General features: G+C 45.8%; 1 protein-coding gene across 1 annotated transcript; it reads right to left on the bottom strand.

Moving 5' to 3' along the window:
* Positions 1-16,618: 16,618 nt before the first annotated feature.
* LOC100336939 (ferritin light chain-like) lies at positions 16,619-17,113 on the bottom strand. The gene has a single exon (XM_059892177.1). The coding sequence runs from the start codon at positions 17,111-17,113 to the stop codon at positions 16,619-16,621; it is 495 nt and encodes a 164-aa protein (XP_059748160.1).
* Positions 17,114-18,585: the final 1,472 nt, after the last annotated feature.

The raw sequence follows: 18,585 nt of genomic DNA, 5'->3' as shown, positions 1-18,585 counted from the left end.
ACATTTTGGTCCTTAGCTGGTGATTTGCAGGAAGTGCTATCATCATCACTTTTCATCATTTTGCCAGGACTTGTGTGCCCCCGCTCTGTTGCAGGAAGGACGGGTGTGTGGTTACGGCACACTTCTGTGCTGTCACAGAGTTTTCTGATTGTGCTTTTGTTTTCCAGCATCTTTTGCCCTTGAGAAGCAGGGTGGTCACGTGGCTGCCATCTGACCCGACTCAATTCCCCAGTTTCCTCTAGTTTACGGCTTCAAACGCTGGACATCCACATGGGGCATCAGCCTGCTGAGCTAGTTTAGAAATGCACTGCAGAGGGTGTGGAGAAAAGGGAACACTCTTGCACTGTTGGTGGGAATGTAAATTGATACAGCCACTGTAGAAGACAGTATGGAGATTCCTTAAAAACTAGGATAAAACCACCATATGACTCAGCAATCCCACTCCTAGGCATATACCCTGAGGAAACCAAAATTGAAAAAGAGACATGTATGCCACTATTCATTGCAGCATTATTTACAATAGCTAGAACATGGAAGCAACCTAGATGTCCATCAACAGATGAATCGATAAAGAAGTTGTGGTACATATACACAATGGAATATTACTCAGCCATAAAAACCCTTTGAGTCAGTTCTAGTGAGGTGGATGAACCTAGAACCCATTACACAGAGTGAAGTAAGTCAGAAAGAGAAAGATAAATACCATATTCTAACACATATATACAAAATCTAGAAAAATGGTACTGAAGAATTTATTTACAGGGCAACAGTGGAGAAACAGACATAGAGAATAGACTTATGGACATGGGGAGAAGGGAGAAGAGGGTGAGATGTATGTAAAGAGTAACACGGAAACTTACATGACCATATGTAAATAGATAGCCAATGGGAATTTGCTGTATGGCTAAGGAACCTCAAACAGGGCTCTGTATCAACCTAAAGGGGTGGGTTGGGGCGGGAGATGGGAGGGAGGTTCAAAAGGGAGGGGATTTATGTATACCTGTGGCTGATTCATGTTGAGCTTTGGCAGAAAACAGCAAAATTCTGTAAAGCAATTATCCTTCAATAAAAAAAATTAATAAAAAACTTGCATTCCATAAGGAGCACGTGTCTCAGAGTCTCAGAGGAAGAGTAGTATAAAAGACCTTATTCTGGGAATTGAATCGGGTGATCAAGGTCAGGGTTAGAACCCAGAGCGTATACAGATCTGGGGTTAGGTACGGGTGGGTGTGAAGTCAAGTGCATGTTTTTTAAATTCAGTGAAAAATCAGGCATCTTTCTTTCTACAAAGTATAATTTATTTGGTTAAAGCCTGTCTCGTTCTCCATGATTTATCTTGAAAGTAAAGAAGTCATTGCCGACGTCTCTCCTGGACCATCTCAGTGGCCACAGGGCCAGCTACGAGCTGCAGAGGCCGTCTGTCAGTGTTACAACCTACCCGCTGGGTCTTGTCTGAACACGCGGGAATCGTGGTAGAGCCATCGCCCCCAGGCTCTGCCCCTGGACTATGAGATGGCTTGCGCTCTCCTGAACACAGTACATCCGTCAGCACGTGGACTCCGATAGTTTACACGGAATAATGATGAGAATGAACCTATTTACAAAACAGAAGCAGACTCACAGACTTAGAGAACTAAGAAATTCCAGTTCCGAATAAGTGATGCTGCGGTGAACTTTGGTCCAGGCAGCAGTGTATGGAGAGAAGAGAGCCTGAATCCCCACGGGGTCCTGGGTGGTTGGAAAGCCTGGAACTGGAGCTCTTTGGAAGAAATGTGCATCTTGAAAAAGCAAATCTTCCTTTTCAAGAGCTGCCTGTCCCTAATGAGGATGTCAGGATTCAAGCATCCCAGGTAAATCTTATCTCTGTCAGCAGCGTTTCAGGGACAAAGAACAAGAATCCAAGCCCTTAAGATGTTTATCATCAATTACTTTGACTTTACTACCACTATCTGTGGGTTATTAAGATAGGCACTCCATCATCCCTGCGATCATGTGTTAGACAGGTGTTGGCGGAGCCACCTGGCCTCACACCTGCTCTTTAAAAGCGAGAGGGGACTAAATAAACCTGGCAGAGTGTGTACTCATCTCTCCATTACCTTGCATTACAGACAGGCATCCACTTCACACTGGTGTGAGAAATGGTTCTGTGATTTCAATTCTCTTCCTTAAAAAAAAAAACACCCCCAAAACAGACTTTAGGAACTCATGTCTTGATTACCATATACAGAATAACAAATTTGTCATTCAGTAAACCATCACTTTTTAAGAGAATTTGATGGGTGGGTAGAAAATTCTTCCCAGAACACACAGCTAAAATGATCTTTAGGTAAATAACACATACGGTATCCCATCACACGGGTTCAACTCCTATCTCTCAGATAAACCCACCGCAGCACGAGGGAGGGTAAGAAGAAGCACAGAAGAGCTCAGGCAATCCTGGCAGCTAATCAATCAGCAGAGATAAGTGGTTTCTTAATAAATTTCATCCTTGCCCACTTGCAGCTTTAAGTCCAAGCAGAAATGAAAACCAGATTTAGCATAGACAGAAAACAATCTTATGGTTACCAAGGAGGAAGTGGGAGAGGGGGGATAAATTAGGAGGTTGGAATGAACACATACACGCTGCTGTATATGAAAGTGGACGTGTTACTCGCTCAGTCATGTCCATCTCTTTGGGACTCCATGGACTGCAGCCCACCAAGCTTCCCTGTCCACGGGATTCTCCAGGCAGGAATACTGGAGTGGGTGGCCATTTCCTTCTCCAGGGGATCTTTTCAACCCAGGAATCAAACACAGGTCTTCCCCATGGCAGGTAGACCCTTTCCCATCTGAGCCACCAGGGAAGCCCACTGCTATCTATAGAATAGATAACCAACAAGGACCTACTGTATAGCACAGAGAACTCTTACTCAGTATTTTGTAATAACCTATAAGGGAAAAGAATCCAAAAGAGTGTGGGTATATGTATATGCATAACTGATTCACTTTTCTGTACACCTGAAACTAACACAACATTATAAATCAACTATACTTGGATTAAAAATAATTGAAATAAAAAAAAAAAAAACCCAAAACGCAGAGTTAGCTACAGAGGAGAACCTGGATGCCCCAAGATACTATCTATCTGGGAGTCAACTGAATGAAGAAACAAGTTATTATTTTAGACCAACGAGAGTAGCTCTCATCTGGGATTTTGTTGGGAGTGAATTCTCTGGCTCCCAAGCATGAATCATTTCTTCACGCGACGTGGCCTGGGAGGTGCCATCTGAGGTCTCCACAGGAATGCGTTCCAGGGCAAAAGAGAGGGACCTTCTCAAGTTCTTTGAAGCAGCAGGGAGTGTGTTTTACAACCCTGGGAAAGAGGGGCATTCTGAGTGTGGGGAGTGATGCCGGGAGGGAGGGAGTGGGGAGGTTGGGAGGTAGAGCGTGAGGAGGGAGGAGCAGGTTTGCTGAAGCTTTTTGCCAGTTTAGTGGTTTTGCTTGGTCACCATACCAACTGCACTGAGATCAGAATTTCTTTTCTTCTTCTTTTTTTCAAAGTCATGTTTAAAAATTGAAGAGTAGGGAACTCCCTGGCAGTCCAGGGGTTAGGACTCAGTGCCTTCATTGCTGTGGTCTGGGGTTCATCCCTGGTTGGAAACTAAGATCCAGGAAGCTGTGCAGGGAAGCTTCCAACTCCCTACTCAAAACTAAAGTATAGTCAATTTTATACATTTGCATACATATAATTTTATGCATTTGCATCAGTTCACTTCAGTTCAGTCACTCAGTCGTGTCCGACTCTTTGCGACCCCATGAATCGCAGCATGCCAGGCCCCCCTGTCCATCACCATCTCCCAGAGTTCACGCAAACTCACGTCCATCGAGTGAGTGATGCCATCCAGCCATCTTATCCTCTGTCGTCCCCTTCTCCTGCCCCCAATCCCTCCCAGCATCAGGGTCTTTTCCAATGAGTCAACTCTTCACATGAGGTGGCCAAAGTACTGGAGTTTCAGCTTCAGCATCATTCCTTCCAAAGAACACCCAGGACTGATCTCCTTTAGGATGGACTGATTGGATCTCCTTGCAGTCCAAGGGGCTCCCCTTGTAGAGCCTTCTCCAACACCACAGTTCAAAAGCATCAATTCTTCGGCGCTCAGCCTTCTTCACAGTCCAACTCTCACATCCATACATGACCACTGGAAAAACCATAGCCTTGACTAGACGGACCTTTGTTGGCAAAGTAATTTCTCTGTTTTCAATATGCTATCCAGGTTGGTCATAACTTTTCTTCCAAGGAATAAGTATCTTTTAATTTCATGGCTGCAGTCACCATCTGCAGTGATATTGGAGCCCAGAAAAATAAAGTCTGACACTGTTTCCACTGTTTCCCCTTCTATTTCCCATGAAGTGATGGGACCAGATGCCATGATCTTTGTTTTCTGAATGTTGAGCTTTAAGCCAACGTTTTCACTCTCCTCTTTCACTTCCATCAAGAGGCTTTTTAGTTTCTCTTTACTTTCTGCCATAAGGGTGGTGTCATCTGCATAGCTGAGGTTATTGATATTTCTCCCGGCAATCTTGATTCCAGCTTGTGCTTCTTCCAGCCCAGCATTTCTCATGATGTACTCTGCATATAAGTTAAATAAGCAGGGTGACAATATACAGCCTTGACGTACTCCTTTTCCTATTTGGAACCAGTCTGTTGTTCCATGTCCAGTTCTAACTGTTGCTTCCTGACCTGCATATAGGTTTCTCAAGAGGCAGGTCAGGTGGTCTGGTATTCCCATGTCTTTCAGAATTTTCCACAGTTTATTGTGATCCACACAGTCAAAGGCTTTGGCATAGTCAATGAAGCAGAAATAGATGTTTTTCTGGAACTCTCTTGCTTTTTCGATGATCCAGCAGATGTTGGCAATTTGGTCTCTGGTTCCTCTGCCTTTTCTAAATACAGCTTGAACATCTGAAAGTTCATGGTTCACGTATTGCTGAAGCCTGGCTTGGAGAGTTTTGAGCATTACTTTACTAGCGTGTGAGATGAGTGCAATTGTGCAGTAGTTTGAGCATTCTTTGGCATTGCCTTTCTTTGGGATTGGAATGAAAACTGACCTTTTCCAGTCCTGTGGCCACTGCTGAGTTTTCCAAATTTGCTGGCATATTGAGTGCAGCACTTTCACAGCATCATCTTTTAGGACTTGAAATAGCTCAACTGGAATTCCATCACCTCCACTAGCTTTGTTCATAGTGATGCTTTCTAAGGCCCACTTGACTTCACACTCCAGGATGTCTGGCTCTAGGTGAGTGATCATACCATACATACATTTATATATACACACACACACACACACACACACACACACATACATACATATAGGGCTTCCCTGGTGGCTCACCAGTAAAGAATCCGCCTGGAAAGCAGGAACCACAGAGACGTGGGCTGGATCCCTGGGTCGGGAAGATCCCCTGGAGGAGGAAATGGCAACCTGCTCTAGGTTCCTTGTCTGGGAAATCCCATGGACATGGGAGCCTGGCAGGCTACATTCCATAGGGTTGCAAAGAGCTGGACCTGGATGAAGCTACTTAACATGCATGCATACATACATGTATGTATATAAATGCATATACCTTTATGTATACACACACATATATATATGTTATTATGATAGAATCTTTCACTGACTTCAAAGAGTAAATAAAAAGCTATGATCTATGAAAAAGAGCATCTATGAAAAAGCAGAGCCAGAGACTGGTGTGCAGGAGTAGAGAATAGGAAATAAAGAGAAAAAATTCACCAGATTTCTAATCAACAGAGTCTGCACAGTAGATCTAGGGAAGTCAATGAAATGAGTGAGACATCCTTTTTCTATTTTCTCGTCATAGTTCAGTTACCCACTCACTCACTTTAATAGATATTTATTGATTATCTATTCTATGCCAGAAAATCTGGACAATTTCTGGGAAGACCAAGAAGATTGAAATCCTGATAGGGGAACAATACACACAAATGAATAACTATGATGTCATATGGTAAATGTAACAGGAGAAGGGACAAAATGTTTTGAAAGCATAAGACAGAATTCATCATTTCATCCATAGATTAGACGAAAGCTCCACAGAGATGGCACTGGATGTGAGCCTAGAAGGGCAAGGAGGAGTCTGCCAGTTGCACAAAACGGGACAGTATAGGGTTAAAAATGTCCTTGCCCTGGATAGCCAGGGTCAGAAACTGACCACCACTTCTTACTAGTACTGTGACCTTGCGGAATCCGCTTAATTCTTCTGTCTCCATGTGTTCACTTGTGAGAAAGGGAGATAATTATAGCAGGTACTCTGGAGGATCATCGTCTAAATTAAGAACGACAATACGTCAAGGACTGAGCACAGTGTCTGATAAACAACACACAATAATATTGTTAAAAAGGAGCCCCAGGTACAGAACTTTGCTTATTCAAAGTCAAGTGCATGGGAGGTCATGGCGTATTTGGGAGACCCAATGGCAATCCAGTCCAGTACTCTTGCTTGGCAAATCCCATGGACGGAGGAGCCTGGTAGGCTGCAGTCCATGGGGTCGCTAGGAGTCAGACATGACTGAGCAACTTCACTTTCATGCATTGGAGAAGGAAATGGAAACCCACTCCAGTGTTCTTGCCTAGAGAATCCCAGGGATGGGGGACCCTGGTGGGCTGCCGTCTATGGGGTCGCACAGAATCGGACACGACTGAAGCGACTTAGCAGCAGCATCAGGAGCAGAGCTTAGGCGGAGGGGGTGCTGAGGTAGAAGCAGAGGCTGTGTGCTTGCGTGCTAAGTTGTTTCAGTTGTGTCCAACTGTTTGAGACCCCATGGACTGTAGCCCAGCACGCGCCTCTCTCTGTGGGATTCTCCAGGCAAGAATACTGAAGTGGGTTGCCATTCATTTCTCCAGGAGATCTTCCTGACCCAGGGATAGAACCCATGTCTCCAGCGTCTCCTACATTGGCAGGCTGGTTCTTTACCACTAGCACTACTTGGGAAGCCCAGAAGCAGAGGCTGGAACTCTAAGTCTCCCAGCCCACCCCCACTCCTACCCCCATGCCCTCTAAAAGGATGTTCAGACTCTTAGCTTTCCCCTGGATCATAGTGTGTGGTTACATTCAGATGTGCTGCTATCAGATGCTCGGGGCAATGATGGCCTGGTCCAGCCTACCCCCCAGCATCCTGACGCCACCCCCCCCAGGTGAGGAGGAAGAGGAGCGGTGGAATCAAATCATTTGCAGTGGAGAGTTAGAGATGTGGGGAGAGAACCGCAGATGAGGTATCCTGGTCGAAACGATGGACCAGAGCTCTGTTGCGTGCGTAAATCCCACTCATCTTGCTTCTTTAAGATCCAGCTTGAAACCACACACTTTACATCTCTTGATTACTACCTGGGACCAGAAAGAAGTAAGAGATTACTCACTTTTCTATAAAGGCTGTGTTTCAGAAACTAGTAGTCAGATCTCCACTTCTCCTTCTAGTAGCAGGTTACCTTGTTACTTAATTTTAGGGCCCGAGTTTCCTCCTGAGCAAGATCAGAGAGACACGAGCTATCCCACAGGGTGGAGCATTCAAGGAGATCATTGATGAGTGCTAACACAGAGCCTGGAACACAGCCAGCAGAGTCACACAACACTCAGGTGTTTCATTCGTTCCTCCCACCTGTCTCCATGACCTCCAGCTATCTTTGACATAATATAGAATCTAGAGTTTATTACATCAGTCTCCTAACTCAGCCTGAAATACTCACTGCCTCTAAAACAGAAGGTCAAGGCTATGGCATTGGGAGTTTGCAAGATCCCTTCTTGACACTGGGACCTGTATTAAGGAGGTCAGGGCAGAATTTAGGTCTTCTGAGGTCTCTGGTGTTCTCATAACATAAGGATCCCATAACATGGAGCTTCCAGGAGGCACCGATATCTTGGTTCCTGTAGTCATTTGTTGACTAGGGATTTTCGGGTTTTTAAAACTCTTGTGGCTCAGCAGGTAAAGAATCCACCTGCAGATCGACCTGAGTTAGATCTCTGGGTTGGGATGATCTCTTAGAGGAGGGAAAGGCTCCCCACTCCAGCATTCTGGCCTGGAGAATTCCATGGGCTCTATAGTCCATGGGGTCACAAAGAGTCGGACACGACTGAGTGACTTTCACTTCACTTCACTTCTATAAAGAAGGCTGAGCGCCAAAGAACTGATGCTTTCAAATTGTGCTGGAGAAGACTCTTGAGAGCATGTTGGACAGAAAGGAGATTAAAATCAGTCCATCCTAAAGGAAATCAACCCTGAATACTCATTGGAAGGACTGATGCTGAAGCTGAAGCTCCAATACTTTGGCCATCTGATTCAAAGAACTGAGTCACTGTAAAAGACTATGATGCTGGGAAAGATTTAGGGCAGGAGGAGAAGAGGGCGACAGAAGATCAGATGGTTGGATGGCATCATTGACTCAATGGACATGAGTTTGAGCAAACTCTGGGAGATAGTAAAGGATAGAGGAGCCTGGTGTGCTGCAGTTCATGGGGTCTTAAAGAGTCAGACACAACTTAGCGACTGAACAACAACAACAATGCTCATAGTTGAGTTCTGAAACATTAACAAGACTGTGAGAACTAAGAGTACGTGAGTATTTAATGTGTTCTACATGGTATGCTAAGCCCCTTATACAAGTCATATTGCATAGTCTTTGCAAGAAATTCATGAGATCAGTAATGCCATCCACCTTCCACATTTTCCCACAAGGGAAAGCTTGAATTTTGAGGGAGTGTCAAGTCACTATTTCAAGGTCACACAGCTCAAAACTGGCAGGAGAAAGAAGGAAGACTAGACTGTCTGACTCCTGGATGGACTCCTGTATTTCCCTGTTTGCCTGTCCTAATGTGAGATTTGGGATGCATACAGGGCTCTGAGAAGCTGGATGAATAAAACACGATCCCCAGTTGATTCCCATAATATGGCTCCAGTGGCCTCCTTCATGCGTCAGCATGAATCTTCTGTTATGTAGGGAAGGCCATGTCGGCAAGTCACTCTGTATCTTTCATACCTGTGTCAATGCCATTGATTGGCTGTTTTGAGAGAGCTCCTTAATTTTCCAGGATGTCGTCTTTCCCATTTTTTCTAGCTTAAGATCATCAGGGAAAGGACACTTAGAGTCTCCTAAATTAGACTTGATATCTATCTACTGTGCAGAGTTTATGTGAAGCTTAAATGAGCTTATGTGGGCAAGGTACCGTTTCAACGTTAAGACAGCACCCAAATGGAAAAATAATATGATCTTGATTACAGAGAGTACATGGCATGTCAGCACTTCTTCTGTTCCCCAAAGTAAATCAATAAGATAGTAATAATGATAGTTAAGAGTTGCTGAAAGCAAGCAAGATTCGCGGTGGATTAGGCTAAGTGTTTGACATAGATTATTTCAGATGTTTTCCAAACAAGGCTGTGAGATCAGTAGGATAAAAATCTCCATGTCACAGATGGAGGAACTGGGCTCTGAATATTTAAGAAATTGACATGATCACTTGGATAGGAACCCTGGAAATCTGACTCAGGATGGCTTTTTAGCCTCTAGCCTCCTATTGGGCTTCCCTGGTGGCTCAGTGGTAAAAAAATCCACCTGCCAATGCAGAAGATGCAGGTTTGATCCCTGAATCAGGAAGATCCCCTAGAGAAGGAAACAGCAACCTATTCCAGTATTCTTGCCTGGGAAATCTCACAGACAGAAGAACCTGGTGAGCTACAGTCCCTGGGGTCACTAAGAGTCAGACACAACAGCCGAAGAACAGAAACCAACAAGCCACCTGTTAGTTCTACACCTGGTTTGTTAGGTGGTTTGTTTCACTGAATAAACAGAAGCCAGACTTTGCAAATCCAATTTTCAGGACTGCATTTTCCAATCTAAGGTTCCATTTCCAGCTTCATTCTGTGAGGATAGGCTTTTCAGATTAGTTCACGCATGCATTTGTTCTCAGCTCTGGTATATTTCTCTTCCTTTCTTCCTGTGAACAAACAGCCCCCATCCCAGCCCAGGGTGATAGAGGCAGAACGTATGATCAGCAATAGTTACTAACATCTCCTGACAGGCTGAGTGCTCTCAGACAAGTATTGTCCCAGGGCGGAACGTGTGTCTGAAACATATTACTCTGAATGAGAAGGAAATGTAATCATTTGCATAAATCGGGATGCTATTGACTCAGATTCTGGGCAGATAAAAAGCAATTAATACCATGTTCTTTGGACAACCATAGTCTTTGTATCAGAAATTTCCAAGTCCTATAATATATTATCCAGTGACTATTCTTCTGTGGCAGTTTTTAGTGGACAAAGTCATATTTTATATGTGAATGTATACTTTGCTCTTGATATTGTAAGGTAATATAATGATATCTTCATGTTTTAAAAACAGGTACATCCGTACAGCAAGTTTAAAAACTTCAAAATAAAATCTAGAGATTTAAAAAATCTCTAGCTCAGAAGATGTTTTTATGACCCATTCAAACCTTTAGAGTTAAGATTTGTTGACCAAGGTCTAGAGATACAATGAAGGTCAATTGTTGTATTGCAAGCTCCTGAAGCAGATGTTCTCTGGACAAACCCATTAGAAAAGTACAGCTTCTGAATCTTCTAGGCTTAAAATGCTTTCACTACAGGATTTCAAGCTAAAGGGATATTTTTCTCTGAAGCTAAAAGCCTGGTCCTTCCCTTTCACCAGTGAGAAAGAAAATGTGTTGTCTCCATGCGTATAATTTTTATAAAGATCTCTATCTCAGATGATACTTCATGTTCATTTGTTGCTACACAAGCCAGGAAGATCCGAATATCTTTTAAATCTCAACCTAACAGTAATCAGCTTTCTGGAAAGTTTCCTGGGAGAACTTTCTGGAAGAGTGCCCAGATACATGAGCATACAGTGGAGGGGAGGGCATTGTGGAAAGTGTTTGGCACAGATGTTAAAACCATATGTAATGTTAGGATCCGGACTGGGTCCCCTGGCTGCTGAGGTTTCTGCATCTTCCACCAGAATGTCCAGGCTATCTCATAACTCCAGTGGCCATGATGTCTTGGTGTTTAAAATGACACCCAACTGAATTTTTCATCTTAGCTGTGAATTCCATTTTATGTGAAGTTACGTTTTCATCTTATACCAGAAATTACTGAACTTTAGGAGGCAGGGGTACTTGTGTTTAGTAGTTATGTTAATGAGTTACCTATGTACTTGTGAGAGCCATGGGTGTCTTTCTGATCATCCCACTGATCCATCAGAGGTCTTAGGCACTTTCACACCCAGGCACCAGTCCTACCTGAAACCAGGGATTGCAGCACGAGCGAAGGGCGTGGGTTGAGGACGATGGACTGGCATCCACTAAGGGCCTGTTATTCACTAGGTGTTATGCTATGCACCACCTAGGTTGCTGCTGCTGCTGCTAAGGCGCTTCAGTCGTGTCCGACTCTGTGCAACCCCATAGACGGCAGCCCACCAGGCTTCCCCATCCCTGGGATTCTCCAGGCAAGAACACTGGAGTGGGTTGCCATTTCCTTCTCCAATGCATGAAAGTGAAAATCAAAGTGAAGTCGCTCAGTCGTGTCCGACTCCAGCGACCCCATGGACTGCAGTCTACCAGGCTCCTCTGTTCATGGGATTTTCCAGGCAAGAGTACTGGAGTGGGGTGCCATTGCCTTCTCCGACTACCTAGGTTAGTACTCAGCAATTGGGATACAGTCTGCTCCATTATTAGAAGCAGCAGCTGACTGAGAGAAACAACTTAATATACAAAGGAATCATAAAGTAGCAAAGCTGATGGGCAAATGTCTGTTTGAGTGATTGCCCACCTGCCGCCTTCTCCTTCTCTACTTGTGTTCTTCTGCTGGTGCGTCTATGCCCCAAGCCCTCCTACGTGTTTAGATACTGCTGGGGAATCTCTCAGCACGTCGCCCAGGACTCTTGATCCCCAGCAAGGGACTCTGTGGTTGAGCCTCTGTCAGGACTCACACCCGAGGTCTGGTCCCACCTCTCCAGTCCTGGGCGCCCACCCATCCGCCCCTGGCCTTCCTTGAATTCTGGGGATGCTACATCTGGCCTGCCATGAGAATGCTTGGCCTACCTCATTTGAGATCCAGTGTTCTTCTGCTAAGAGCTCGTGTGTGTGCGTGTGTGAGCGTGAAAGAGAAAGAGGTGGAAGGGTAAACATCACATAGAGACAAACGCTTCGCAGGTGAGCTTCCCTGTCAACTGGAATGTGGCTTCTGCGGGCCTCCTGGGTACCCATGTGACCCCTGGGCTCTAACACACACGCTGCGAGGCACACGTATCGAATGTAATGGCCTCTTGCCCGGGTCTTGTGGTTGCTTTCATGAGCCAGGCTGGGCCAGCATTGCCTTTGAGGCTGGGCAAGGCTCAACCTGCAGGGAGAAAGTGAGTCTTTCTGGTGATGGGAGGAGCTGAGGATGGCAACACCTGGCCTAATGCTCAGGCCTCCGAACACGTCCCCGACCTGGACTCCTCCCAGTCTTCCTTCTCCACCCGCTGCTCAAACCTCAGCAGGACAGGATAACTGAGGGTGCGTGCGTTCTGATAATTCTTCAGTTTTGCTCCAGTTATTGGGATTGTTTATCAAGGGATATGTCCGGGTCAAGTTTAAGAGGGATCTTGCCCTGCTTTTTATACATTGATGCATGCAGGAGCACCTTGAATTGCTACAGGCATTCTCCAGCCATTAGCCCTACAGATGCCGTGTAATAATTCTTGAAACTCTTGCTGGAGGAGTGCTCCTTTGAATGATCTCATTCATGATGATGAAGGCCATAAATTCTGAGGAATGCGAGACAATCAAATTCCTGACCTGTCTGTGACTATGGGAACTAGCTGCCGCGTTCAGGTAGGACCTGAAGTTCAAAGAAAGGCAGGCCTGCAGCTTTTGGGTTTTTATTTTTTAATTTTATTTGCATGATTTAAAGCTGAGCCAAGCCCCTGTGCTTAGTAAGGTTCAAAATGAGGTCTAAATAATCATTTCCATCTCAAGCTGCCTGCTTTCCCAGTGGTATACTGTTTGTTCCAGTTTGGGTCACTGTCAGAAGCAGAGTTGTCATAAAGCTGGAGGGGAGGTCTCTGATTCTTAGGGCCCAGAGAAGGACATAGGGATGGGAAGGGATTCCAGAAGGGGTTGTGATGTGAGTCAATTTTCCAGAAGGATAAAGAGACTGATGAATGAAGGAGACACAGAGAGATAAAAAAAAATCCTGATTTATGCAATGTCTCCAGCCATCCTACACTCACGCGTGAACTTACAGTCTCCCTGGAGCTGCCGGCGTCTGGCACAAACACTGAATGTCAAGGGCATGCTTGTGTTTTCACCTGTTTGTCCTCCTCTAATCTTAAGATCAATTCCTCTTTGCTTTATATTCAGGAACCATGGGGAAAAATATGCTCTCGCCCTGTGGTTCAAAAATCCTTAAGACTTAACCTATGCCATTTATGCATAATAGTAAATTTTATAAGCAATTATTTGGAAAAGCAATATTCTGTGTCAACACGAAAGGATGGAAAATAAGTTAATTTCCTTAAATAATAAATGAAAACTGCCTCAGGACATCCATCGACCTTCCCTTTCTTCTCGGGCCACTTAGATTCTGATAACACTGGCAAATTACCTGAAGGCCCTAAGTGAAGTGAACAGATCTTTAACTCTATTTATGCAAAACCAGCTGCAGTTTTTAGGCACTAAACTTTGAAACCCTAGGATCAGATACTGATAATTTGTGATGAAACTATCTAATCTTAGATATTTAAAAATTTTATTTGGCTGGGTCTTAGTTGCTGCATGTGGGATCTTTAGTTGCAACATGTGAGATCTAGTTCCCTGACTAGGGACTGAACCCAGGCCCCCTGCATTTGGGGGTGCAGGGTCGTAGGCACTGGACCTCCAGGGAAGTCCCTATTCCCAGTTCTGATGGCATTCTCCAAAGGTTTCCATTTTCACGCAAACAAAACTCACTCTGAATGGTGAGGAGAAACTTAGGTTCAAATTCACTCCAATTGAGTCATTTCACATGGTCCTGCTGTTGAAGCAAGCAAGAGAGCTAAGTTGCTAAGTTGTGTCCAACTCTTTGTGACCCCATGGACTATAGCCCACCAGGCTCCTCTGTCCATGGAATTCTCCAGGAAAAAATACTGGAGTGAGATGCCATTTCCTCCTCCAGGAGATCTTCTTGACCCAGGGATCTAACCTGTGTCTCTTATGTCTCCTACATTGGCAGATGGGTTTATTTATTTATTTTTTAAACCACTGGCGCCACCTAGGAAGCCTGCTGTTGAAAGCTGTGTTTAAAAGCTCCTGGCTCCATACAACAGAAGTTTATTTAGTACATATTATGGTCAACCATTGATTGCAGCCAATTCTGCAGGACTAGGAAAATGCCAAGGAGGCAGTGTGGACATTAGAGCCCAGAGCTCAGCAAAGAACACAGTGGGGAAGGGGCTCATTATAGATCCAGGCAGGCATGACCGCGTCCCCAGGAACAGCTTCATGCTCAGAAGAGGGAGCATCTTTGTGTCTTACCAGCTGCAAAGCACAGACTCCCAAACCCCATCACTCTGCGACTCATGTTAATAAGCATGTGCCCAGATCAGGCTCTTTCCTAAGTATCATCTTATTTATGTCTCTGTGCAAATTCTCTCCACTTCTATCTTCTCCTTTGTTGTTGTTTAGTGGCTAAGTCATGTCCGACTCTCTTGCAACCCCATGGACGATAGCTTTCCCAGGTGGGCTCTGGTGCATGGGGTTGCAGAGAGTTGGTCACCACTGAAGCAACTTAGCACACACGCCCGGACTATAGACCACCAGTCTCCTCTGTCCATGGGATTCTCCAGAATACTGGAGTAGGTTGCCATTCCCTTCTCCAGGGGATCTTCCCAACCCAGGAATTAAACCCCGTCTTCCCGACCCAGGAATCAAACCCCCATCTCTTGCATCTCCTGCATAGTTTGGCACAATCTTTACCGCTGAGCCACCAGGGAAGCATCTTCTTACAGATGCAAAAACCAAGGCTCAGAAGGTTTCCTTTCTGAGTTTTTGAAAGTAGCCAGTGTAGTGTCCGGCTGGTGCAGACCTCTGCCACTGACATTTGGAGGTGACTATGTGACAGGATGGTTTGGGTGATAAACACCCGGGAAGTTACATATTTACCCTCTGCTTTTCATTATGTTTTTGAGTTCATTATATTTTTGGATGGTATCTAGTCACTCCAAATATACCCAAAGAAGATATTCAGTCAATGATTTGTTATAGTAACTCCACCTTATTTATCTGAGTAGGTTTAGGCCACCTGAATGTCTAATCTGGGTTTTTCCCAGGTGGCATTAGTGTTAAAGAACCTGCCTGCCAATGCAGGAGATGCAAGAGATGTGAGTTTGACCTCTGGGTTGGGAAGTTCCCCTGGAGGAGGGCATGGCAACCCACTCCAGAATTCTTGCCTGGAGAATCCCATGGACAGAGGAGCCTGGTGGGTATCAGTCCATGGGGTTGCAAAGAGTTAGACAGGACTGAAGTGACTGAGCAGCATATTATGCATAAACGTCTAATCATATTTCACTCCTCTTTGCTAATTCTCATTGTTGTTCAATACAGAATTTTGAGAATTGAAGCAATTTTTCAATAACAATACAAACTAAAGAAAGTATTATAGTATTTATCTGTGCACTGCTTGCTCAAACAGTCTGGGAAGTGTAGGCTCTGGATCAAAAGATCAGGTCCTAGTATGAATTGTGGTCCTGATTACCTGAGGTTGATGCCAAGACCTCAGCTTCTGTGCACAGGTACCGAATCAAATCTTAGAGGTAGTTTTGGGTGAGGTAGAACAGCTTTATTGCTTTGCCCACACTTTTTTTTTTTTTACAAAAACTTTATTGTTTCCATTTGATCCAAGGCTTGGGAAAAGGCTCCAGGGTGTTAAAAGCTGCATAATGGCTTTATTTTGGGGGGGCTCCAAAATCACTGTGGACCGTGAATGCAGAGATGAAATTAAAAGATGCTTGCTCCTTGGAAGAAAAGCTATGACAAACCTAGACAGCATATTTAAAAAGCGGAGACATCATCTTGTTAACAAAGGTCCATATAGTCAAAGGTATGGTTTTTCCAGTAGTTATATAAAGATGTGAGGGTTGGACTACGTGCTGAAAATTGAGGAAGTGACGTTTTCAAACTATGGTGCTGGAGAAGACTCGAGAGTCCCTTGGACAGCAAGCAGACCAAACCCATCAATGATAAAGGGAATCAACCCTGAATATTTTTTGGAAGGACTGATGCTAAAGCTCCAATTCTTTGGCTACCCGTCACAAAGAGCCAACTCATTGGAAAAGGCCCTGATGCTGGGAAAGATTGAGAGCAGGGGGAGAAGGGGTGACAGAGGATGAAAGGGTTGGATGGCACCACTGACTAATGGACATGAGTTTGAGCAAACTAGGGGAGAGAGTGGACAGGGAAGTCCGGGGTGCTGCTGTCCATGGGGTTGCTAAGAGTCAGACATGACTGAGTGACTGGACAGCAGTGGTTGCAGAGAGAGGCTTCAGGCAGAAGCCCTGGGACTGGAGGTGGAGGGGGGTCACTCCTCAAAGGCTGCTGGGGTCCTGCAGGTGAGCTACTTACCCTGCCCAGCCTGGGGACCAGTGGGCCCCCGGAGGTCGGTCAGGTGGTCGCCCATCTTCCTGATGATTTTCACCACCTTGTTGAGGAAGCAGACCTCCAGGAAGCAACAGAAGCGGGGGTCTGCACAGGCAGAAAACAGGCCACACAGACCCAAAAGGGCCTGCTTCAGGTTCTTCTCTATGAGCAGGGTGGCCTCCAGAGCGTCCCGGGCTCCACCCCACTCATCCTGGGAAGGCTTCTCCACTTCTGGGAAGGGGGCATGGCCGCTGCTCTGCTTCTGCATTTGGGAGAGGGTATTGGTGCCCTGGAGCTTCTCCAAAGCCAACTTGCTGAAAAATTCACCCAAGTCGTCTAGAGCCACACTTTGCAGTTGAAATGGGAGCCCAGAGACAGGCAGGTATGGCAGGCTTGAAGATGCAGGTCCACAAGGTACTGGATGATGGCCTCCACCTCGGGGTTGAAAATCCAGAAGAATCTGAAAACTCATGGCTGATCAGGAACAAGGAGTTAAGCTCAACAACTGGAGTTGTCTGCTCCTGGTGTTGGAGGACAGCTAAGGGGCTGACTCCGAAGGCTGAGGCTGGAAAGAAGGTCCCAGTGTGGTCGGAGGCTGGAGGAAGGGGTGGCCCTGGGTCTGTTCTGTCCAACCACCATCTAAGCAACAGAGAGATCCACGGGAATGCCGAGTCAAGGGGGCCCTGGGCTTGTGCCTGCCCTCCAAAGCCATATGTCCCAACCCAGGAAGCCTTGGTGAGTTTTTACAGCTATGGTTCGAGGGCAGGGTTGCTGATGAGAGTAGGGTGTGCCCAGGGGCTTCCCTTGTAGCTCAGTTGGTAAAGAATCTCCCTGCAATGCAGGAGATCTGGGTTCGATTCCTGGATTGAGAAGATCCCCTGGAGAAGGAAATGGCAACCGACTTCAGTATTCTTGCCTGGAAAATCCCATGGATGGAGGAGCCTGGTGTCCATGGGGTCGCTAAGAGTCGGACACTACTGAGCAACTTCACTTTCACTTTAGTGTTATAAAGAGCTTAAAGATTTTGTTATGTGTATCTCCTAGTGGTCCAGTCACACAGTAGTGTCCCACTCTCTGGGACCCCATGGACTGCAGCATGCCAGGCTCCCCTGCCCTTCACTAATTCCCAGAGTTTGCTCAAACTCATGTCCATTGAGTCAGTGATGCCATCCAACCATCTAATCCTTTGTCGTCCCCTTCTCCTCCTCCTCCCCTCCATCTTTCCCAGCATCTTGGTCCCGAGGCAGAGCCAGGACCATTCTGTTTCTTGACTGCTTCTCCCTGGTCTGTGCACTTTCCTCCCTTCCTTGATTAGCCTGACAGTTCGAATCTGCCCTCTGGGACTCAGGGAAGGTCATGGAGGCTGGAGCATTTTCCCTGTAAGAATCTGGGGAACAGGACTTCTCTGGTGGTTCAGTGGTTAAGAATCTGCCTTCCAATGCAGGGGACGTGGGCTCCATCCTGGGTTGGGGAGCTGAGATCCCACATCCTAGGGGGCAACCAAGCCTGAGGCACAATTAGCAAGCCCACGCACCACAACTACCGAAGTCCCTGCATGTCCCCATGAAGAGTCCACGCAGCACAGTAAGACCCAGTGCGGCCAAAAACTACAGAATTAAATAACACTTAAAAAAGAAAGGCACAGGAGCCCCAAAGGGTCCTTGTTTCAAGGTCACTCTACATTTTGCTCATCTGGTGGAAGCACATGTGAGACTCACCCTGAATATTGTGATCCGGGGTTCCCAGGTGGCTCTAGTGGTAAAGAACCCGCCTGCCAGTGCAGGAGACGAAAGAGACGTGGGTTCAATCCCTGACTCGGGAAGATCCCCTGGAGGAGGACATGGCAACCCACTGCAGTATTCCTGCCTGGGAAATCCCAGGGACAGAGGAGCCTGGTGGGTTGTCCAGGGACAGTCCATGGGGTTGCATGGAGTCAGACATGCC

Source organism: Bos taurus, chromosome 12 (assembly GCF_002263795.3).
Source record: "Bos taurus isolate L1 Dominette 01449 registration number 42190680 breed Hereford chromosome 12, ARS-UCD2.0, whole genome shotgun sequence".
Lineage (NCBI taxonomy): Eukaryota > Metazoa > Chordata > Mammalia > Artiodactyla > Bovidae > Bos > Bos taurus.
Note: the sequence above shows the minus strand (reverse complement) of the source record. Positions and strands in the feature narration are given on the sequence as shown.

Bases quoted from the DNA above. Each gene is read 5' to 3' on its own strand.
- LOC100336939 (XM_059892177.1), bottom strand. From the start codon at position 17,113: ATGAGTTTTCAGATTCTTCTGGATTTTCAACCCCGAGGTGGAGGCCAT.